The sequence below is a fragment of the Onychomys torridus genome, chromosome 3, assembly GCF_903995425.1.
Source record: "Onychomys torridus chromosome 3, mOncTor1.1, whole genome shotgun sequence".
Taxonomy (NCBI): Eukaryota; Metazoa; Chordata; class Mammalia; order Rodentia; family Cricetidae; genus Onychomys; species Onychomys torridus.
This window is the reverse complement of record NC_050445.1, coordinates 2,127,908-2,151,588: the sequence shown is the minus strand read 5'-3', so window position 1 is coordinate 2,151,588 and position 23,681 is coordinate 2,127,908. Positions and strand designations below refer to the sequence as shown.

General features: G+C 41.7%; 1 protein-coding gene across 12 annotated transcripts in view; it reads left to right on the top strand.

Moving 5' to 3' along the window:
• The window catches only part of Kmt2c (lysine methyltransferase 2C), a 247,142-nt gene extending 230,944 nt beyond the window's left edge, over positions 1-16,198 (top strand). For 11 of the 12 annotated variants that reach the window (XM_036181141.1, XM_036181134.1, XM_036181142.1 and 8 more), the window contains 10 exons: positions 879-1,018; positions 1,555-1,662; positions 3,968-5,084; positions 6,266-6,402; positions 7,891-8,033; positions 8,297-8,465; positions 12,982-13,098; positions 13,432-13,505; positions 13,691-13,799; positions 15,830-16,198. In XM_036181141.1, coding sequence (XP_036037034.1) covers positions 879-1,018; positions 1,555-1,662; positions 3,968-5,084; positions 6,266-6,402; positions 7,891-8,033; positions 8,297-8,465; positions 12,982-13,098; positions 13,432-13,505; positions 13,691-13,799; positions 15,830-15,922 — 2,207 coding nt within the window. In that variant the 3' untranslated portion in view covers positions 15,923-16,198. The remainder of the gene's footprint in view (positions 1-878; positions 1,019-1,554; positions 1,663-3,967; positions 5,085-6,265; positions 6,403-7,890; positions 8,034-8,296; positions 8,466-12,981; positions 13,099-13,431; positions 13,506-13,690; positions 13,800-15,829) is intronic. The other variant, XM_036181137.1, reaches the window with a different exon arrangement.
• Positions 16,199-23,681: the final 7,483 nt, after the last annotated feature.

Sequence of the window (23,681 nt, the reverse complement as noted above, 5' to 3'; positions counted from 1 at the left end):
AGCTGAGGCCGTAGATAGTGTGGTGTTTGTTCTGCTTGGCTGCTATTGCTGTCTGTTTCCTCAGTTTGCCTTTACACACCCTCTGCAAGGCGTCCTTCCCACAGGGATGCCTAGGTCCCCATATCTGAGAACTATCACTTCTTCCTCAGGCCCGCCATGAAGTTACTTATCCTCTAGCTTACTGGCATCTTAAGTGCTAGCCAATTCCTCACCACCTCCTCATCCCCCAGATTCCTTGTAAGAATTTGGCTGCCCTAAACTTTTACTAGAATCTGGTTGCTTCTCGTTTCTCATCTTTGAACTCTTTTTAAAAGTTAACTGTTAAAGTTTTTAACTCTTTGCAATCTAAGCTGCTGGCTACTTCTTTCTTATTTCTCTTTCCATTTTCTGCCTTGACCTCCACCTCTCTCTCAGGAGATGCACTCTGTATGTAGACCCGCTCTTCTGATCCTTCAGTCCTTATTCAAAATATAACTTGGCTTTCATTTCTCTCTGATGCTGTAAATCACATAAGTCATTTGTACCCATTACTCTTTGCCTCCCACAGAACTCGCAGTATTCCATTACCTGTAAAGATATGGGTCTGGTCTCTGTTGATATACTGTACACATTTGAGGATCTTAGTGTTTTGCTTTGGTTTGATTCTTTCTTGCTAGCTTCTTTTTCCAGTTATTTGGGAGTGGTTATTTTCCTTTATTTCTACCTCAGTGTCAGATATTAGATGCCTTGTCAACATAGCTTAGAAGATTTTGTTAAAACGTAATATAAAGTAAGTCAATAATCCATGTTGTAATTGCTTGTTACAGTTTAATTTTATGCTGTGTGTCACCTGTATCTTTGGTCAGTTTCAATTGCTAACAACAGTCCATTGCCTGTAGGTCTTTCTGGCTATGAAGATTCCAGTCATGGTATAGCAGAAAGTGCCTCACTCCGACCGCAGTGGTGCTGTCACTGCAAAGTGGTTATTCTTGGAAGTGGTGTGCGGAAGTCATTCAAAGATCTGACCTTTGTGAACAAGGTACTTTACTGTTCTTCTAATGACCCACCCTGCCTCCATGTTCTTGGCAATGACTACTGCATCAGGACAAAGTGCTTCATGGGACATGATATACAAGCACATACTAGGTGTGCTCCACTTCAAACCAAATAGCTACAGCAGACTGTTAAGTTCTCATGATAAGGAGAACATTTTTAAACTAGAGTGAGATATGGATGGTGTAGTTTCTGCTTCAATCTTTGTTATGTTTTTTAAGATATTGTCTCTCTATAGCCCTGACTGTCCTAGACAAGGCTGGTCTTTAAGTCTTTAAGACACAGAGTTCTATCTCCCAGTGCCTTCCAACTGCTAGGATTAAAGGCGTGTACCACTAGGCCCAGCTCTGCATTATTTTTTATGTGGAAAATTATCAGATGGTGAATACTGGGACAGTGCTATCACAACTGGAAGAAAGAAGACACTCAGTTTTGAATATCTGAGAATTAGCAGTCCTTGTGGTACTGGTTTCATTGGCTTGTGTCTTACTGAGGTCCCACATGTTTCCCTTTGCTTTTCAGGGTTCCCGAGAAAACACCAAAAGGATGGAAAAGGATATTGTCTTTTGTAGTAATAACTGCTTTATTCTTTATTCATCAACTGCACAAGCAAAAAACCCAGAAAACAAGGTAAAGTGAGGAAAGTATGTAATAAGGGATTTCTACCTTATGAGTTACATGTCTCTCCCTCAGAGAGCTCCTATAGGGAAATCCTAGTCAGATACTGAATGAGTTGACAGACAAGCCTGAAATAGCCTTCAGCTATATTTTTCCCTATTAAATAACCTATTTGACAAAAAGTAAAAGGTGCAAATTCCACCTACTCATTTATTTAGTGGTATTGAAGTTTGAATTTAGGGCCCAATCTATGCTAGCTGACTACTTTACCACTATTTCCTGCTCCTCTTTTAATTGCTGTTGTTGAAGTGGATCTCACTGACCTGCCTTGCACTCATAATCCTCCTGCCTTGGTCTAGTGCCTACCTGGGACCCTTGCTTGTCTGCCATCTATCTTGTTTTTTGTTTTAAGCAAGAGTTTTGGGGCTGAAGAGATGGCTCAGTGGTTAAGAGCACCGACTGCTATTCCAAAGGTCCTGAGTTCAAGTCCCAGCAACCACATGGTGGCTCACAACCACCTGTAATGAGATCTGGTGCCCTCTTCTGGCCTGCAGGTACACATGCAGGCAGAATATTGTATATATAATAAATAAATCTTTAAAAAAAAAAAAAGTAAGCACTTTTTATGGGGTTGGGTATTTAGCTCAGGGATAGAACGCTTGCCTAGCAAGCGCAAGGCCCGGGGTTTGATCGTCAGCTCAAAAAAAAAAAAAAAAAGAAGAGTTTTGTTGTGTAGCTCAAGGTAGCCTCCAACTCACAGTTACCCTTCTGTCTCAGACTTCAGAGTGCAGGGATTACAAGTGTGTGCCACCATACACAGATGAATTATATTTTCTTTAAGAAAAAGTTTTTATATTTTTCTTAGACTAATTTTATTTACATGTATAAATGTGTAGGGTGAATGTATATGTATGTTATGTGTGTGGTGCCTCTGGAGGCCAGAAGAGGACATTGGACCCCTTGGAACTGAAGTAACAACCAGTCATAAGCTACCACAGGGGTGCTGGGAACTGAACTCTGGTCCTTTAGAAGAACAGCCAGTGCTCGTAACTGCTGAGCTATCTCTCTCCAGCCCCTAGCTCAACTACATTTTAAGAGTATATAATTAGATAGATTATTGATATAAGAATGTTGCATTATACTAATTAAAAACTTCTTACTAATTATTTGTATCTTACTGGTCTGTAGGAAAGGTTTCTAAAACAGAAAATTCTGTCTATTCCTGCATTGTAAGGGAAATCATTTTGTGCATGTCTAGCTGCTCTGTATATCTAAGAATGTAGTTGTTCAAATGATACTTTTTTTTTTTTTTTTTTTTTTTTTGGAGCTGAGGATCAAACCCAGGACCTTGTGCTTGCTAGGCAAGCACTCTACCACTGAGCTAAATCCCCAACCCAAATGATACATTTTTAATGATGTATTTTGAAGGAAAAATTTCCCATAAAGTAATACCACCAGTCAAGAAATATTCAAGATAATTTCATTAATATGACTCTCACAAAAGAATATTCAAGAAACACTACTTTTTAACATGTATTCATTCATCCCTGGTACAATATAATCCAAGCTGAAAAATAAATTTAGGCTTTTAACTAAAATTTATTCCTAGAGAGTAGGAGTGGGGTTTTATCATGTAGTTTCTTAAGATGCTACATGGGGTGGATTTAATATGAGGCACCTCTTAGGTTGGGGATATGAGAGGAGGAGAGCATATGGCTTTATTGTTTTGATTCTGATGGCCTATCCCACACCTGAAAGATGCTGGCACTTTTCTCCTGGCCCAACTCCTTGAGCAGCCGGTCTTAGGTGAAGGGCTCAGAGAATCCCCGGGATTTACTCACTGACAGGGCTCCTTTTCTTTCTGTTCTTCCATGCTAGTTGATTAAGCCCAAGATTAACAGACAAAACAGTTAATGAGTAGAGATGAATCCTTTCTAGGTGATGCTACCATGTTCTTAGAAACATTGATCTGTTGTACAAGTTGAATTAGATCTTCTAAAATCATTTTTTTTTTTTTGTTACAGTTAGGAAGGGGGATATCCCAAGAAAGTTCAAGAGCAGAACATTCTCCAGATTGTGACTTTATAGGAAAGGCACAGGGAACCCCTCGCCCTTCCCCTTCTTCAGCTTCCGTTACTCATGAATAACCATCTTCAGGTCTACTTACTGTGCCCAAAAATTTACTCACCTATGCCTTAAGTCATATTCCATTAAATTTCTCACTAGAATTGCTTTAAGGACATGTGAATCCCTCCTTTTTCTCATGGTTTTTTTTTTTTGTTGTTGTTGTTGTTGTTTGTTTTGTTTTGCTACCCAGGAATCCCTTCCTCCACTGCCACAGTCCCCTATGAAGGAGCCTTCCAAAGCATTTCACCAGTACAGCAACAACATCTCCACTTTGGACGTACATTGTCTCCCTCAGTTCCAGGAAAAAGTTTCCCCTCCTCCGTCACCTCCTATAACCTTCCCTCCAGCCTTTGAAGCAGCCAAAGTAGAATCCAAGCCTGATGAGCTCAAGGTGACAGTCAAGTTAAAGCCTCGCCTGAGGACTGTTCATGGTGGCCTTGAAGACTGTAGACCACTCAATAAAAAGTGGAGAGGAATGAAGTGGAAGAAGTGGAGTATTCATATTGTCATTCCCAAGGGGACCTTTAAACCACCTTGTGAAGATGAAATCGATGAGTTTCTAAGGAAACTGGGCACTTCTCTTAAACCTGACCCTGTGCCCAAAGACTATCGAAAGTGTTGCTTTTGTCACGAAGAAGGTGATGGGCTAACAGATGGACCAGCAAGGCTGCTCAACCTTGACTTGGACCTGTGGGTCCACTTGAATTGTGCTCTGTGGTCCACAGAGGTCTATGAGACACAGGCTGGTGCCTTAATAAATGTTGAGCTAGCACTAAGGAGAGGGCTACAAATGAAATGTGTCTTCTGTCATAAGACAGGTGCCACCAGTGGATGTCACAGATTTCGATGCACCAACATTTATCATTTTACTTGCGCCATTAAAGCACAATGCATGTTTTTTAAGGACAAAACAATGCTTTGCCCCATGCACAAACCAAAGGGAATCCACGAGCAAGAGTTAAGTTACTTTGCAGTCTTCAGAAGGGTCTATGTGCAACGCGATGAGGTGCGGCAGATTGCTAGCATAGTTCAGCGGGGAGAACGGGACCATACCTTTCGTGTTGGAAGCCTCATCTTCCACACCATTGGTCAGCTGCTTCCACAACAGATGCAAGCATTCCACTCTCCTAAAGCACTCTTTCCAGTGGGCTATGAAGCCAGCCGGTTATATTGGAGCACACGCTATGCCAACCGGCGCTGCCGCTACCTGTGCTCCATTGAGGAGAAAGATGGGCGGCCAGTGTTTGTCATCAGGATTGTAGAGCAAGGCCATGAGGATCTGGTCTTAAGTGATTCATCACCTAAAGGTAAGATCTACTTGTGTACTATTGTCAGGCAAATGGATGTTTTATGTCAAGTGTTTGTTTTTTCCATGATAATGTCATTAGGATTTTTTGGTCAATGCAAATTTTAGCCTCTTTGTGTTACCACACCTTGTTCTTCTCTCTGCAGTTTATACAGGCTTGAACAGAAGAGTTGATAAGGTCTGTGTGTCATTTACCTTGGAGCTCCTCTCAGGGTCCACTATGAGGAAGCAGGGCTGTATCTAAAGCACGGTTAGGATATTGTCCTATCTCAGCTTCAGATTTAGAACTGGGAATTAGAAACTTCATTTTGTATTCCTGGGCATGCCGATCTTTTCATTTTTATTGATGTAGAAAGTACTAAAGAATTGCTTTTTGTTGTTGTTGTTGTTTGGTTTTTCAAGACAAGGTTTCTCTGTGTAGCTTTGTACCTTTCCTGGAACTCACTCTGTAGTCCAGGCTGGCCTCAAATTCACAGAGATCCGCCTAGCTGTGACTCCTGAGTGCTGGGATTAAAGGTGTGTGCCACCACCACCACCCACCCTGGCAAGAGCAGCTTTTAAAATGTTTTCATCATTTTAAAAACATGGCACAGTTTTGTGTGTTAATTCTCATCTGAGGGAATGCCTATTTGTAGCCATTACTAATTGAATTAGTCACTTTTAACCAAGTGTTTTCTTGGTTACATATCCAGTTGAATTCACTAACTTCTTTCATGTTTACTGTTTGACATCCATAAGGTGGCATAATTTTCACCCAGATTTTATTGAGTCTTAAAAATAAGTTGCTGCAGGCTGGGCGGTGGTGGCGCACACCTTTAATCCCAGCACCCAGAAGGCAGAGTCAGGCAGATCTCTGTGAGTTCAAGGCCAGCCTGGTCTAAAGAGCAAGATCCAGGAAAGGCACCAAAACTACACAGAGAAACCCTGTCTCGAAATACAAACAAACAAACAAAAATAACAAACAAACAAACAAATAATAAAATACTGAGAAAAAAAAAGGCTCTGCTGCCTTTTAACAAACATGTTTGTTACATTGCTGCCCAATAGGTTTTATTTGAAAACTAGTAGGTCTTTATGAATGACTCTTCTTCATCCTCTCTTAATTTTGTATGGTGTCCAGTTTTTCTCTTTCTTTAGCTAAAAGGAAATTCAACATAAAATTATTTTCTTGTTTATATGTAGATGTTTGGGATAAAATTTTGGAGCCTGTGGCGTGTGTGAGGAAGAACTCTGAAATGCTGCAGCTTTTCCCTGCGTACCTGAGAGGAGAGGACTTGTTTGGCTTGACTGTCTCCGCAGTGGCACGGATAGCAGAATCTGTAAGTGTTCTGGTCACAGTCTGATCGAGCATGCTCACTCTGCTATCCACGGAAACATTCCTACTTTCTAAGACTGGTCCATTCTTATGGGGAAAGGAGTGGGGGTGGTTAATTGGAGAGTTTAGTTCTCTCAGAGGAGCAGTTAAGTGTCACCACATCCTGTTTATCCACATAGTTAAGGAGATGCCCTTGGCCTGATGAAGTTCTGGTGTTTTGCAGAATGTTTTTCCCCTTAAGTTTTCTTGACATTTTCTTGCTCTTGTCCAAGAGGCAGGTGGTCCCAGAGGGCAGTAGGTTGCAGCAGCAGTGGCTAGTGTCTTTCTGAATGTAGGTATGGTTGACAATGACTCTGTGTAACACTTGAGAAATATATTTCAAGAGAACTGTGTTCTAGAGCCAGGCCTGGTGGTGAAGGCCTGTGATGGCATATACTTAGGATGCTGAAATAGACATATGATTGGAAGATCAGTCAGGGTCTCACTAGGTTCCCCAATCTCAGAGTTTTAGAAAAAGTAAAAGAAGGTTAAGGTTCTAGGTTCTAATTCAATAGTACAATGCTGGCTCCAAATGCCTGAGGGCCTACGTGGGACTCTCAGAATGGGAAAATAAATAAATAATAAATAGATAGATGAATGGATGGATGGACGGATGGATGGATGGATAGATAGATGGATAAATAAATAAATAATAAACAAACAAACAAACAAATAGCTTTGTAGAAGAGAAGACCAAGCTGGTGAAACGGCTCAGTAAGTAAAGGCGCTGCTACTAAGTCTGACAACCCTAAGTTCAACCCCAAGACTTACATGGTGCAAGGACATAACCAACCCCACACTTTGTCCTCTGACCTCCACAAGCTCATCATGGCGCTCGTGTACACACACGTACACACACACGCATGCACGCTCATTCTCTCTCTCTCTCTCTCCCTCCCTTCCTCTCCCTGCCTCCCTCTCCATAAATACAGGAATAAACAGAATAAATTCTTTTTAAAAAAGGGAGGGGGGAGTAAAGAAGACCTTTGGACGTATCAGTTACTTTTCTAGTAAAACTAAATTTACCACCAATACTGCTAGAACAATGAGAATGACATGATCACATCTGACAGAAGTGAGGGTGATCCAGAAACTAAATCACTAGGTTGTGACCACTGCTTCCTGTTTGTAAATTGAAACATCAGATCCTAATTCACATTCAGGAGGGCTTTGATTGTTGTATTGGTTCTGGGGATTAATCTTCTCAAGGAAAAGTGGCCCGGGCTTACCAAGTTTTGCTTTGGGATTGGATTTACACATTACTCAAATAGTTATGAGTGCAGGCTCATTATATTAAATACATCTCAGATGGGGAAGAAAATATTTCTAGGTTGTTTTCACCCTGGGCCATCTTTTGGCCTGCTGTAGATTATATCCTTGGCCAGATTAGCAGATGAGTAGTTACCTTTTCTGTATTTTTCTCCTTTTTTTTTTTTTTTTTTTTTTTTAAAAGCTACCTGGGGTTGAAGCATGTGAAAACTACACCTTCCGATATGGCCGAAATCCTCTCATGGAGCTACCCCTTGCCGTTAACCCCACAGGTTGTGCTCGTTCTGAACCCAAAATGAGCGCCCATGTCAAGAGGTTTGTGTTAAGGTATCTTGTTTCATCTTCACATAGTACAGCCCAGGGTTTCTAGGCACCTTAGTGGGTTTTGTGCTTTATTTGTCTGCTGCTTATAAACCCTGCTGTCTCTGGCTGTGTATGTGCCTGACAACTTCAGAAGACGCACTGTGTCTCTGCTAGGCAGCTTTCTGTGTGTTTCTGTCAGTAAGACTTTTAATGGCTTGGCTTTTACACTATTCAGAGGTGTCTTCAGTTGTCCTTTTATTTTCCTGTTGGCACATCGTCATCTGTAGGCCTCACACCTTGAATAGCACCAGCACCTCCAAGTCCTTTCAGAGCACAGTCACTGGCGAGCTGAACGCCCCCTACAGTAAACAGTTCGTACACTCCAAGTCATCCCAGTACCGGAGAATGAAGACTGAATGGAAATCTAACGTGTATCTGGCCCGGTCTAGGATCCAGGTGAGGAATGTGTGACTTTTGTTTTTGTTTTTGTGTTTCTGTGATTTGAACCCAGGGCCTTATGTATACTAAGCAAGTACTCTACCACCGAGCTCATCCCAGCACTGGAATCTTGCTTTAAGAGTTGTGTTCCACCTTGTCAGTTTGCAACATGAGGACTGTAGTTTGTAACCTTAGAACTTGGTGCTGGACCTCCAGTAGAAAGCAGTCCTCAGGAATTCACATCTTTATGTCTTGTTAAAGACTGTGGGGAAACAGGATTTTGCACACGCTGAGTTTTGAACAGCTCAGTAGAGCTATTTACAAGCACATGTGAAAAAGTAAAAATAAATGCCAGCACTTGGAAGGTAGAGTCAGAAAGATCATGAGTTCCAGGGCTGCTCTTAAACAAACAAACAAAAACTTGATAAATAATTGCATGTAACACTGCAGCTTTGGAAATTACATCTCTAGAGCACTGCATTTTCATGAAATCATTGCACATTTCTGGTAGACAGTGGAATATCTAAATGTAAGCATTTAAAGTTAACCCTGTAGTCCTCACCTCCTGAGTTCTGATCTTAATACTGACATGTCTAATCAACATTCCTCCTGTCCTAGAATGAAATTATAAAGCTTCTACTTGGTAAACTTCTGCAGTACCCAGGCTCCTTATGTTGTTGAATAGCATCTATCAGTGCCCAAGTCCATCTGTGTCCTCAGATCCATCCTGCCATAAGATCCTGTTAATTCACCCCACCCTCCTCCAAGTTCCAGCTCCTTCCTGGAAACCAGTGTTTTTGTACAGTAGAGATTCTTATGAGTTTAGTGCAGGCTCTTTCCTCCTTACTGGTAGTTTCTAGAATCTTCTTGTTCTTAGACATTTTGTAAACATGCCCAGCATAAGGCCCTCTTTATCACTTTCTTCTTCTCTTGGTGAATAATTGTTTCAGCCTGAGCATCCTTCTTTGTTCCTGTCCTTGGCTTTCTCTCCATTTGTATCCAGAGACCACCGTTGGTCTCCAAGTGTATCTCTTGAGACCCTCAGCAGCAGCTAGGAGTTCTGAAACTGACAGACTAGGGGCCTGCCCACCCCAGACACCCAGCTCTGGAGGGGCTCAACCAATGTCATTACTTAGCTGAGCATCTGCCTTCTTCAGGGTTTTTTTTCCCTACTTCTGATTTTGGGCTCCTTGTTTGCTCTTCTGAAATGCCCTACTCTATTGGCCGGTCTTTCTTATACATGTTTAGCAGCCAGCTAAGAGCTCTTCTCACTCGTCATCATTTTGTCTGAAGTCTGTCTCATGTTCTTCTCTCTGCTGTGACCCTCTGAGATTATGTGCACATGCAGTGTCCTTTCTCTGTGGGTTTAGTTGCTTTTCTCCTCATTTGCATTTTAGATAGCGATTATTCATTCTGTGCCTGTTCCCATTCTTGAGGAATGTCTTTCTTTGACAGGATCTTGCCTGTGTCTTCAAGTCATAATTAATCTGAATCATTTTTTAAATTGTATTTCTTACTGTGGACATGAATGAGGGTGTATATGCCATGGTGTACATGTATAGGTCAGTGGACAATTCTGGGAGTCAGGTCTCTCCTTTCACCTTTACTTGAGCTTTAGTGATTGAACTTAGTGTGTCAGGCTTTGGCAGTAAGCACTTTCATCCACTGAGCCATCTTCATTGACACAACCTGAAGCATTATGGAGAGTTCTGGCTTTCTGTCTTTTTTTCTCTTAGCATTCCCTTCTTTGCTCACTTCTTTGGTGTCCATGGTGATGGTAGTAGATGTCTTAAGTGTTTCTGTGCTTATATCTTAGGAACACATACATATATACATTTACAAAAACAGAATCATATTGTCTAGACTCCATTTTCCCCAATAACACACAGAGGTCTCTACATTAACTGAGGCCTCCCAATGTATTCTCATTAAATTGTGTGATGCTTCATGATGATGAACTGTGATTCCACCATTGTGTTTGCTGCTATCAACAGTGTCACAACAAATGCTGTGCCATCAGTATCTCAGTATTGATAGTTTCAGTCATCTGGAGTATAAGCCAAAAAGTAAGGCTTCTGTGTAAAAACTATATTTACTTTTTATTTTAGTAATATATTTTCCAAAAAGGCCAGAATTACTGGTATCTTTCTGCAGTCTATGATTATTCTGGTTTTCTCTTACATAGTGTATTCTCACCTTTTTATATTTTTGTCGGGTTGGTAGGTGTAGACTTGACACTGAGATCTTTTTTAAAAATGTATTCTTATTCATGTGTCTGTGTGTGGGTATGTGGACCATGTGAGTGTATGTGTCCACTGAGGCCAGAAGAGAGCACTGGGTCCCCATGAACTGGAGTTAAAGGCTGTTGTTGTGAGTGCTGGGAGTTGACTGAACTCAGTTCCTCTGGAATAGGAAGAAATGTTCTTTACCACAGAGCTATCTCTCCAGCCTCTGACACTGAGTCTTAAAACAGCCCCTGACTGACTGGCCTTTGGACCTGCCTTTTTGAGAATTACATGTTTCATGGCCTTTGTCCCTTTCAGTTTGTACCAGCTTGCAGTGTTAGATGTTTTCCCGTATCAAATATACCCACTAGAAACTCTAGTTACCTTTTTTCTTACAAAGGTTTGTTTTATATATAGACAAAGTACAAGTTTATATCTTTTCTGTACACACACCATAGGTTGTATTATTCTCCTAGTTTATCATTACAAAAAAACTCACTTTTTTTTTTTTACTTCTTTTCACTGTATAGCCTCTTATTGTAATGCCATTTAGTATATAACCTGCTGTGCTAAACTTGATCTTGCATGTACTGCTATTACTGTACCTTAGGTTCTCAGAACAGGCATCAGTTTGGACTGTTTGCTTATACTGATCCCAACAATTTTGATCTGCACCCACATTCTTTCTATATTCTGGTTCACATCGGAGCCACACCTGGAACCATTTATACTGCATAAGTGGGTTTTTTTTTTTTTTTTGGTTTTTCGAGACAGGGTTTTTCTGTGTAGCTTTGTGCCTTTCCTGGATCTCGCTCGGTAGACCAGGCTGGCCTCGAACTCAAAAAGATCTGTCTGCCTCTGCCTCCCGAGTGCTGGGATTAAAGGCATGCGCCACCACCACCTGGCGGGTTTCTTTTTTAAAAACAAGTCTGTGACATGCAGATATCTATTGACTTGCCAACTCCTTCCTGTGTGCTCCAGTGAGGAGCCTTGCAGATGCCATGAGCAGCACTTGATCTCCACAATTTCTCTTCTTTTTTTCCATAGTTTCTTCCCTGGTCAGAATCAAAAGCACAAACCCAAATTAGGGGAAGAAAATGCAGATTATCTATGAATATGTATTTTTGTACGTGTAATATTTTCCCACAGCTTTGTTTGCTACCACTTCTAAGACAGTGCATTACAAGATTTATGAGGCACTGGCCTAGACAGTAGAAGCAGCCAAATAAAGCTCCAATGTCATCTCAGCCACTTGGAGGCAGGAGGACCTGAAGTTCAAAGACTACCTGGACAACTTAGTGAGATCCTGTTTCAAAACACTTATAAAGAACTAGAAATGTATTTCAGTGCTTTTCTAGCACCTATGAAGCCCTAGGTTCAAACCCCAATAGTGAGGTTAGGGGCCAGTATCCTGTACATTTCTCCACCTTTCATAGTAATTAGAGCAAAGTAATGTTTTCTGTTTTGTCTTATTCCATTATTTCTAGGAAACTGAGATTCAAATATAAACTACTTTGTAATATTCATAATCCTTTGTAGTTCTCCTCCTTCCTGTTCTATTGAATGTATTTATTCTATGGAGTTTCTTTGGGCTAACTTCATACAGAAGGCACTAGTTTACCTGGTGGATAGTAACTTAGCAAGCCTAGTGGAAAATGCAGCCAGACAGTCCACAATAGCATTTACAGAGATTGTCTTAATCCACTTGGTGTTGATGGTGTAGGATGTTGCGAGTGGGCAGCTTGTCAACTATAGTTTACTTGGCTCACTGTACTGGTGGTGAGGATGACCAGTACTGAGGGGCCACATCTAGTGAGGTCCTTTCTGCTGTGTCTTTCCAGAGTAAAAGGCAGAACAAAGAGACTTCCTAAGTTATCCTTCTGTGGGAGCTTGATCATTCAAAGATAGTTAGCCTGCTATCCATGCCTGAGGACAGTTTAAAAAAGGACACAAGAACAATGTAATGATGTAAAGTTGAAAGGAACAGGATTGTCAGATTTTGTTTTGTTTTTTAAGACAGGGTTTCTCTCCCGGAACTCACTCTGTAGCCCAGGCTGGCCTCGAACTCACTGAGATCTGCCTGCTTCTACCTCCCAAGTGCTGGGATTAAAGGCATGCACCACCACTGCCTGACTGATTGTCAGATTTTTAAATTTCAGAAAACAATAGTCAGTGGCCCTCATTTGAATGTAGGTGAAATCTTAAATATGGCTTTGGATAAGACTCCAAGTGCAGTACATTCTTAGGAAGAGAATAAAGGTCTGTTGAATCTGTTAGAATATGTACAATCCTTTTTTCCTTCCATTTAGGGATTGGGCTTGTATGCTGCTAGAGACATTGAAAAACACACCATGGTCATTGAGTACATTGGAACAATTATTCGAAATGAAGTTGCAAACAGGAAAGAGAAGCTCTATGAGTCCCAGGTACTGTATAAAGTGACCAGACAGACATCTGAAGAGCACTGCCATGTGTGTTCAGGTGTGAACAGAAGCCATAGCTACAGACTCTTAATAGCTCTCATCTCTTCCCTTCACCGTCATCTTTTGTAGTTGGGGCTCCTTGCCCATATGTAACTGTAGATTAATACCCTCAGCTGTACAAACACTCCATCTGATGTTCACACTGACCCATCATAAATGCATCGGCTGTGTTTGGTGGGGTCCACAGGAATGTGACCAGGGTGCTTTCAGCACAGACTATGAGTGCGAAGTGAAGGAGCTTCCGATCACACTGATGACTGCCTGCCTTCTCTTTAGAACCGAGGCGTGTACATGTTCCGCATGGACAATGACCACGTGATCGATGCCACACTCACAGGAGGGCCTGCAAGGTGAGGCTGAAGGACCATTGGTCCAGAGGGCTTTCTTGGGACTGTCCCCAGTGGGGCTATGCAGTGGACTGAGTGGAGGTCTTCACACTTGCTTTGTTAACATATCAATGAAAATGTCATTAGTTTCCTTTAGAAGAGAAAGCTCCTCTTTTTTATCACATTCAGTTTTCTGATTTGTCCTGCAGGTATATTAACCATTCGTGTGCCCCTAACTGTGTGGCTGAAGTAGTGACCTTTGAGAGAGGACACAAGATTATTATCAGCTCCAACAGGAGAATCCAGAAAGGAGAAGAGGTAAGGGTGGTGGAGAGGGAATCTACCTATTGTCTGTTCTAGGATGTAACAGTTCATGGCTCTGGGGTTCCTATCACATTATTCTTAGAAACATGCCCCTTTCCCAGAGTTCTGCCATCTGTTCATCTCACGTCAAGCATTCAAATGCCAGCTTCTTCCATGTGATAGTTCTTAAAGCCATATGAAACCCACCACATAGCACCACATGTATTAGGATCCTCCTTTGTCCCCTAATCTGGACAGTCTGACATGCCCCTGCCACTGATTTGACAGCTAAGGCATGGAATTGCCACCTCAGGCAGTTGCATGGATTTGATAATGCATATGATGTATTATTGGAAGGGCTGTATGCACAAGTTTGGGGAGCCACGTGTTCCTGTATGCACACTTAGAAAATTTTACATCATATATGTAATATGGTTGTTTTGTGTTTTCTGTCTTTAAAATGTTTCATGTAAGACTTGACATTTGTTTCTAGTATCTCAGAGGTGACTTTGGTCTAGCTTTCCATCTAAGATTATTGTTAGTATTAATTGCTTCATTTACATTTCCCAACTCTGGCTTTCACACATGGCATCAGCACCTTGAATCTAGTGCCCTAAGTCTGGAATTGGTGTTCATGGCAAAGCTCTTGAAAAGACTGCAGTGTTGGGAAACCTGGATGTGTTCACTATGATGAAGCCCAGTCTGTGGGCAGAGCATAAGATCATGCCTATTTACTTGTTCCTTTTTAGAATGTGCTTTTTAAATTAACATGCTAGGTTAAGGCTCACTGTACAGTTCACAGTAACAGGCGTGTAAGAACATCCAGGTGCCAGGACCCCGGACGCATCGCTCCAGGACTGGCCCTGCAGAACCCAGCCTGGTGACTCTCCTCTTTGTGTCATCTTGCACACACCCTCTAGCTTTGCCAAGCCTGTTTTCCGTAAAATGGAGATATATCATTTCCTTCCTTGTGGGGAAGAACTCAGCAAACACCTAAGAAAAGGCTATAGCTTCTTTTCTCAGCACAGCTGCTCTACAGGTGCAATTTTCTTCCTTCCTATGTTGTCTTCCAGATAATGTCTGATGTCTTAATTAGGAAAGTCCCAAGAGATTTACTGTGCCTTTATGGTTTTATGGGATGGAGGAGGCAAGGGTATAAAGATTATTTGGTGGGAGCCATACTGCTTCCCACCCAGTTTGTTGGCCTGGAATTTGAGTAAGAATTCTATAGCCTTTGAATGTTGATCCAAAACAGCTCTTTCTCTGAGGGGAACACTAGCTTATCCTGAGCCAAATACAAGTGTCCATGGTTGGAAAACAGATTCAAGGGTATCCTGAACTCCATCGTGTTCCACTATGGAAAAGATGGCATTGACTTTGTCATCACAGGACAAAAGAAAATGCTCAATCAGTACATTAATTGGTGAGACATGAGGTCTTGGTAAGTTTTAGATGCTATCTGAAGATAGGTTTGTGATGGTGGAAGTTAACATTCACATTCTAAACTGTTATGTCATAGTCACAAAGACCAGGTACAGATGTTGGTAGTAAAGGCAATGAACGGGATTGGACATAGCCCCAGATCATTTTTATGGTAGATCTGCAATGTTCCTTCTCTCCATAGTGGCAAATTGTAGTCAGCTAATAAGTCTGTAGGACCTTCAAGTAGAGGTGGCTTCTTTAGAGGCTTCCATCCACATGATGTTGACAAGGACAAGTTTTCATCTCTATCCAAAGTAGGAGAGCCTTCTATGATTTAAGGGCGTATCGGTCCTCCTCTTGTCCAAAGTGGTGGAGAGAGAACACTATGAGAAGACATAGAAACTCAGCATATCCCAAAAATCTACTTCCTGTTGATGTATGGCACTTCTAGCTCTTCCTTTTGTGGTACCTCACCCCATCCCACCCTCCTGCAAGGTTCCATGGGACTTCAACAAGCCCAGTCTTGCTTTGGCTTATGTTTGTTCTGCTTGTTGGTTTTGAAATATGAGGGAGATGGAAGTGGGACACTGCCCTGTCTCACACCATGTCTTTGCCATGGGCAGCTCTGCTATGATTATAAGTTTGACTTTGAAGATGACCAGCACAAGATTCCATGTCACTGTGGAGCGGTGAATTGCCGGAAGTGGATGAACTGAATGCATTCCTTGCTATCTCAGCGGGCGGCTCGTCCCTAGGAAGAGACGACTCAACACTTCATTGGATTTCACAGACAGAAAGATATTTTTGTTTTCTGACTTTTTGAAAAACATCTTCTGGAAGCTCTGGTTCCTCGGCCTTTGTCTGAAGGAGGCACAGCACAAAGGAAGCCAGCTAAGGCTGCCTTGCTGTGCACTGAGGTCATCAGAGTCACAGAATGGTCCAGCACTTTTTTTTTTCTTTTTCTTTTCTTTCCCTCCTTTTGTTTCCTTGTGGGTGGGTTTTGTTTTGTTTTTTGTTTTGTTTTGTTTTGTTTAGTCTCACTAAGGAGAAACTTTTACTGGGGCAAAGAGCCGGCGGCTGCCCTGCCCCAGGGTGGGGGCCTTCCTATGAATGTAAGACTGAAATCACCAGCGAAGGGGGCTGTCCAGAGTGCTGGCCACGCCTTACTGACAGGGGCAGGCCCTGAGTTTAACTAAGTGGACACCACTGATCAAGGAATGTACTGAGATGACTTCCTTAGGGATAGAGCTAAGGGATAATAACTTGCACTAAATACATTTGAATACTTGATTCCATGAGTCAGTTTATTGTAGTTTTTGATTTCTGTAAAATAAGAGAAACTTTTTGTATTTATTATTGAATAAGTGAATGAAGCTATTTTTAAATAAAAGTTAGAAGAAAGCCAAGCTGCTGCTGTTACCTGCAGAACTAACAAACCCTGTTACTTTGTACAAATATGTAAATATTTTGAGAAAAACAGTATAAAAATAGTTATTGACCAAATGCTATCAGGCGCTGCAGCAGCTCGGGTGCTTATAACCATGGTAGGGATGTTACAATATAATTTTGTGTTATTAAATATGCCATTATAATTATGTAATAACCAAAATTCTGCCCTGGTGTGTCTGGGCTTTTGGAAACTGTCTCTTAGTGCTTGTTTTCTACACCTAACTTCTGACAGAGCAGCGCGTGTGCTACAACTACAACTTTTATAGCTGTTGGTGATTTAAACTAATGTTTCATATTATATTGTTGCATCCCTACTTCTTCAGTCAGGTTTTTTTGTGCTTACAATTTGTGATAACTGTGAATAACGGCTTAAACACACACCCAAATGGAGGCTGAATTTTTTTCTTCAGCAAAAGTAGTTTTGATTAGAACTTTGTTTCCAACCACACAGAATTATGTAAACATAATAGAGTCATGTAGCAGGGACCTAACCCAACTCCTTAGCCTTCTATTTAACATAAAAAATTGAAAAAGAAAAAAAAGAGAGCAAGAGAGAGTGAGAGATGTGATTATGCTCCCAGCTGCAGGACTCCGGCAATAGGGTTTTTCGAAGATGTAATTTTAAAAATGTGTTTGTATGAACTGTTTGTTTACATTTCTTTAATTAAAAAAAAAAAAAAACACTGTTTTGTGTTTGCTTGTAGAAACTTAATCAGCATTTGAACCAGGTTAGCTTTTTATTTTGTACTTAAAATTCTGGTACTGACACTTCACAGGCTAAGTATAAAATGAAGTTTTTGTGTGCACAATTTGAGTGGACTGTGAGCTGTGCGTACATTCAGTGACGCTGCTCTCAGCTTGTAATGTATATGGCATGATGTATTTTTATCTTACAGAATAAATCAATTGTATATATTTTTCTCTGGATAAATAGCTGTATGAAATTTGTTTCTTGAATATTTTTCTTCTCTTGTACAATATTCTTGACATCCTACCAGTATTTGTCCTACCGGGTTCTCGTTGTTTTCTGTTCTGTATAATAGTATCTAATGTTGGCAAAAATTGAATTTTTTGAAGTATACAGAGTGTTATGGGTTTTGGAATTTGTGGACACAGATTTAGAAGATCACCATTTACAAATAAAATATTTTACATCTATAGAATCTGCCTTGTGTTGTGTGGGGGCTGTGGTCATGTTTGGGGTTTGGTTCTGCTGCTGTCTGTCAGAATTGCTAGAGTCTAGATGATCAGCCGTAATTTTAGCCATACTCCCTGGCTGTGGGCTTCTCCCCTCTCTTGGTCAAATAAGGAAGAGAACTTGTGTTAGATGCACAACACAGCAGATTAAAGATCACTCTTCATGCTTACTTGCTTGTTCAAAGCCTGTTCTTATTCATTTGTTTATGGGTGTGTCTCGAGATGAAGTCTCTCTGTGCTGCCCAAGCTCAAGCAGCCTCGCCCCCTCTCCTCAGTCTCCTGAAAAGTTAGGATTGTAGGTGTGTGCTAGGCCACCTGGACAGCTTTTGGTTTTGTCTCATTTTCTTTTCTTCGAGCTACTTTTGGGTTTTACTCTGTGCGGTAGAGACCTATCACAATTAATGGACTTAATTTTTAACTTAAGGTAGCTGCTAAGAGGCAGATATCGTGGTACATGCCTTAAATCACACGTGAAGCATGGGGATTGTGATTTTAAGGCCAGCATAGGCCACATGTACATAAACAAGATCATCTCTCAGGAATGAAAATGCTACTAAGAATCCAAATTCCCAGTTGCCCCCTCCTTTCCTAATCTGGTGGGTTCAGAGCTTGATGCCATCTCTTTCTGCCTACACACACATTGAGCATCAGGTTTCTGAGGGAAGGACATGTCTTTGTGTTTATTAGCGTGATGCTGGCTCCTCACAGCCTCATCAAGACAATCTTAACCATCAGATTAGTCATCTGAACAGTGTGCCAGGGTGGTGAGAAATGGGAAAGGCTGTGTTGTGTGTAGGAGACTTCAGAAGACAGTGTACAGTGCCAACATCGGGCCACTGGGCAGCCAGCACTGGTGTTCTCCATGGCCACTTAGGTTCCAACTCTGAACCCTCATGGTGAGTCCTAAGCTTGAAAACAGGTGCAGTCTCAAGACCTCAGCTCCATGTTGGCCCAGGCTGGTCAAATGCATCAGCTACTTGTAATTATTCTTTGGCTATACACTTGGCACCATGTACCGAATGTAAACGTTTTGGGGCATAGTGGGCCCAGCATCACAGAGCTGTCTCTATAACAAAAACAGTTTCACTTTACGTTCTTCAGTTCCTTATACTAAGTGACAGTGTTGACCACTGTTCCTTTAAACTTGTCTCTAACCCTTGTTTATGGACCACCCTGCTTTCCTGAGATGAGCCCCCCTCATCCACCAAACTAAAAGTTTTTGCTGTATACCAAGGACACCAGACACAGATGCCAAGCGGAGTGGTTCCCTACCAGGTGAGCAGACTAACATTGCTTCTTTCTGTGTGCTCTGCCATGGATGGGGAGCCTAGCACCATGCTGAAAAATGTCACCTGTCACTACTAAAGGTGCCTTGAGATTTCCCTAATGAAACAGAACCTGACTTCTCAGCACCCCATCTAGTCCTCTGGTCTATTGCCAGCCCTGTCTGCTGTCTAGTCTTGTTGAGCTTGTATGTGGTGTGCAGAGTCTCCCTAGAGTGGCTGTACAGGTGTCGGCATCTCCTTGTGCAGCGCTCTTGGTTTGGGTTTTGAAGTTTCCCTGTTCTTCAGAACAGGGATCAAGTTTTGAACGCTGCTTTCTAGAGAATTCTTCCAACTCAGTTTCATTCTAGCCACAAAAATAAAGTAAGTACCCTGCTTCCTTTTCCTCATGGACTCTTTACGGGACAGTCTTAAATTCCTCTTGGGACATATGCCCACCTTTACTCACAAACTCCCAAGCCATTCAGTTCCCCCCACACCATCCCTAGCTCTCCTTCTCTTTCTTCTTTCTGCTCTTACAAATCACCAGTATGGTGACCATTTACCAAGCATTGCTTCCAAGATTGACACACAGGAGGCTGGCAATGTGCTCACACTCAGTGGCTCCATAGAAGCCTCATACCGAGACTTGTTTTCTTCAAAGCAGCCCTACCAATCTGCTCCTAGGCTCCAGGATGAATTCTGGATGTTATGAGGGCTTCTCTCTCAGGAATGCTGTCCTTCAGTCCCCATGACTGAGTCTGAAGAGAGTTTCTGCCTGCTGTGGTTTGCACTCCATGTGCCTGATATTACTTGGAAGGTGGTAGAAAATTTAAGACTGAAAGCTCAATCCTAGCCATAAGGAGAATAGCTCCACCAGTGTACTCCTGCTTTACCACAAGTAAAGAAGTTAACTGCTTGCCACATTCTTTCCTTTAATGAGCTAGTTTGTCTTGTCACATTATGTACTAGTTGCTCTGGCTCCTGTGGATATTGGTGAGAAGGCCTAAGATAGACTCTGCAGCCTTTGTCGCTCTTTCCACCCACCTCCACATCTCACATTTCCATGTATTTCCATTTACGTTAATGCACGTAAAATGGCATGTGCATTTCATCAATGACTGTGACATTGAGCAATTTTTCATAGGATTAACTGTGTGTACACACCCCTTCCACCTTAAGTGTTCAATCAGTTCTTTTGTGCATTGTAAAACACTGGAGACGGAATACAAGTCTCAGGCTTTTTCATTTTCTCATTCTGTCTTGAACAGGTGCTTAATTCTGATTAAGTCCCATGGTGTTAATATTTTAAGGTTAGTGTGTTGTTTGGCAAATCTTTGCCTATACTGAAATCTTGAAGATACTCTGCATTTTTCTCCAAAAGCTTTACTTTTCATGGTTTGTTCAGATCTGTATCTGTCCTGAAATAAATTTGTGTTCAGTCGAGGGGAGAAAAGTAAGGTTCAGTTTTGTTCAGATATAGCCAGTTCTTCTAGTAAAATGTGCAGATTTGGAGTTAGGGAGATGGTTCAGCAGGTCAAGCGCTTGGCATGCAGGCATGAGGCCCAGTGTTCAGTCCGAGGGCTCATGTAAAAGGCAGGTGAGAGCAGAGGTCTGTGTGTCTTCTTAGTGTATGGAAGGTAGAGGGGAATCCCTGGAGCAAGTGTAGACTTCAGTTTCCTTCAGGCAGTGAACTGGCTCCTTGACTAGAAGTCACTTAGCCACACTGGCCTGTTTTTTCATATAGTCGGTTCCTTGCCCTTAAGTCAGTAGCACAGTGATCTTGAATTGGTAGAAGTCCTCCAGAATTCTGTCTTTTCAGTTTATTTTATCACCTAAAAAGGCCACCTGGAGCTTTGACAGAGAATAGCTTTGCAGCCCTAGAACATGCCATATTAGCCTTGGTCTGTTCTTCTCACCCCTAGAACATGCCATATTAGCCTTGGTCTGTTCTTCACACCCCTAAAACATGCCATATTAGCCTTATGTTCTGTGCCCCTAGCACATGCCATATTAGCTTTGGTCTGTTCTTTGCAGCCCTAGAACATGCCATGTTAACCTTGGTCTGTTTTTTGCAGCCCTAGAACATGCATATTAGCCTTGATCTGTTCTGTGTCCTGCAGACCGCAGCCACAGTGTCCCCCAACTTCAGCCTCCAACTGTGCCGCACATATGTACAGCACTTATTTATACTCCCCTTTTTGTGGTTTACAGAAAGTCTCTAATGTGCAGATGCTCTTTGAAAGTAATGTATTGAATACTATATATTTGGTTGGTTGGTTGGTTGGTTGGTTGGTTGGTTGGTTGGTTTTTTTGCAGCGGGGTGGGGAGTGTCTCATTATATAACCCTGGCTAGTCTGAAACTTACTATGTAGATAGGCTGTTGGTGAACTCACAGAGATCCACCTGCCTCTGCACCACCATGCTGTCTGGCTTGAATACTTTATTTGCAAATGCAAAATGTATGGGTATGCATTTCTGCTTCTATTATATTGACAAGTCATGGATCACTGTGTCCAGGAACAGTCTGTGGAGTATTTTTGGAGACTTTCTATGATTTTTTTCTGCATACTTGGTCATATTCTGCAAATGAAGATACTTTTGCTTCATTTCCCAAGTCCATGCTTGTCTTCTTGCTGGACTGCCCTGGGTAGGGTTCTGAGTGTAAGGCTCCTGAGTTGACTATATGAGATTGTACAGGATCCTTTGCTTTTGCACAAGATCACTTTCACATTGAATGAGGTTACCTATCAATGTACTTTATTTGAGGAATTTTCCTTCCACTTCCAGCTCTCCCCATCCTCCCACCAACACTTTTGTGCAGATTAAAATTGTATCATCAGAGGTAATGGTTGGTACCTTGTACAAAGCAACAAATAACCCAGGGGTCCAGAATTCTAAACAGATAAACACGTCGAGCTGTACAATCTCATCTCAAATTCAAGTCATCTTTACAATGGCACTCATTAAGCATGTGCCTCATAGAAACCTGGCCCAAGGCCTGAGAGCAAGAATCAGGAAGCTATCAGATGTTGAGGAACCTCAAGGCCTTGTCACTTCTCGGGGGACTCAGCTCCTTGGAACCTGTAAGTTGTTTTCCAATTTTTCTGAGGGTCTCATGAAGCCCTTTGGTAGACATACTGTACTGTTTGTTCTTCCTGGCTGAGAGTCTTGGCGACAGGCAAGTGTTCCATCTAGCCCTCGTCTTCATTCTCAAAGCAGCTCTCCATGGTTTTTGTTGAGCTTTGATCGTATCCTACCAAACTGTTTTTGCCACTTTTTTTCCAGTTTGGGCAATAAATAAAAGCTTCTGTGAACGTCTGAGTGGACAGTTTGAGTTCCTTAGCTGAAGAGCAAGGAATAGTCTGGTTTGTAAGACCTGCCCGCCTCTCCAGAGCTGTACTCTGCTATGGCCCCAACAAAAGAGTTCCTCTTCACTGGGCTGGTCGCCGTTGCTGATGCCTCAAGTTTCTCTTCTGTTGGGCCCTATTTCATCTCTCCTCTGACAGTTCATATTTACTTCTGCCTTGAGCTTCAAATTTACTTTTTTCCGTCTAAGGTAGTAATCCCTAAGAACTTAATCTCTATTACAGGTGACTAGTACTTATAAAATTTCCAAGTCATTTGGTAGCATACACATTCTTTGGACATTTTAAAACATTTTCATTTTGTCTTTGACTCACAAAGACAAAGTGAATCCATTTAAACTATTCGAAGGTGTTATAGTTGATTTTTATTTGACTATTATTTACTTGGACTGTAGTCTACCTGACATGGGTCATGTGTACATGAGAACATGAGTTCTGGTGTTAGCAGTACCATGTACTGCCAAGGTGTCAGTGTCCTGTGTGGCTATCAGATTTTGGAAGGCATGCTGAAATGTCTCATTATAACTGTAGAGAGATACCTGACAAGTTTCAATTTTTTGGCAGCATGAATTTGAGAGCTATTAGCTGTATAAGTATTTGGGATTACTTCGTTTTTGTCATAGGGGAAGAACTCTCTTCCTACCCCTGTAGAAATCTACTCTACCTCATGTTAACAGCTACTCTCAGATGGTGGATGATGGTCATTCACTCTAATGTCTGCCCATCTGTTCATTTTTGTAGTGAGCTTCTTGTAGGTAGCCTGCATTGTAGGTCTTGCATTCTCATCCAGTCTAACCTTCTAAAGGAACCTTAGGTAAAAAGGGTATTTAACGTGGTCATTGCTATTGCTCAGTTTGAATTCACTCACTGCCTTTTGCTTCCTAGTCTTTGAAGTCTGACAGGTAAAATACTTGGTTTAAATGGCTTTGTGCTTTAAGATAACATCACCAAGCTTCTGCAATATGAGATTATACCCAAGAAATAGAAATTTGAGGCAGGGAGAATCACCTTGTATTTTTGTGCTTGAGTACGAAATACAGACTTTTATGAATTTTTTATCTAGCTGAGATACTTCTACTTAGCAGTTTTATAGAAGAGTGTTTCACAGGCAAACTGTTGTATCCAAATTCACTCAGGTCAAGCTAAGGAACTGCCACTTCCCAGGTCATCCAGGCCACAGAAGATGGAATAGGCATAAA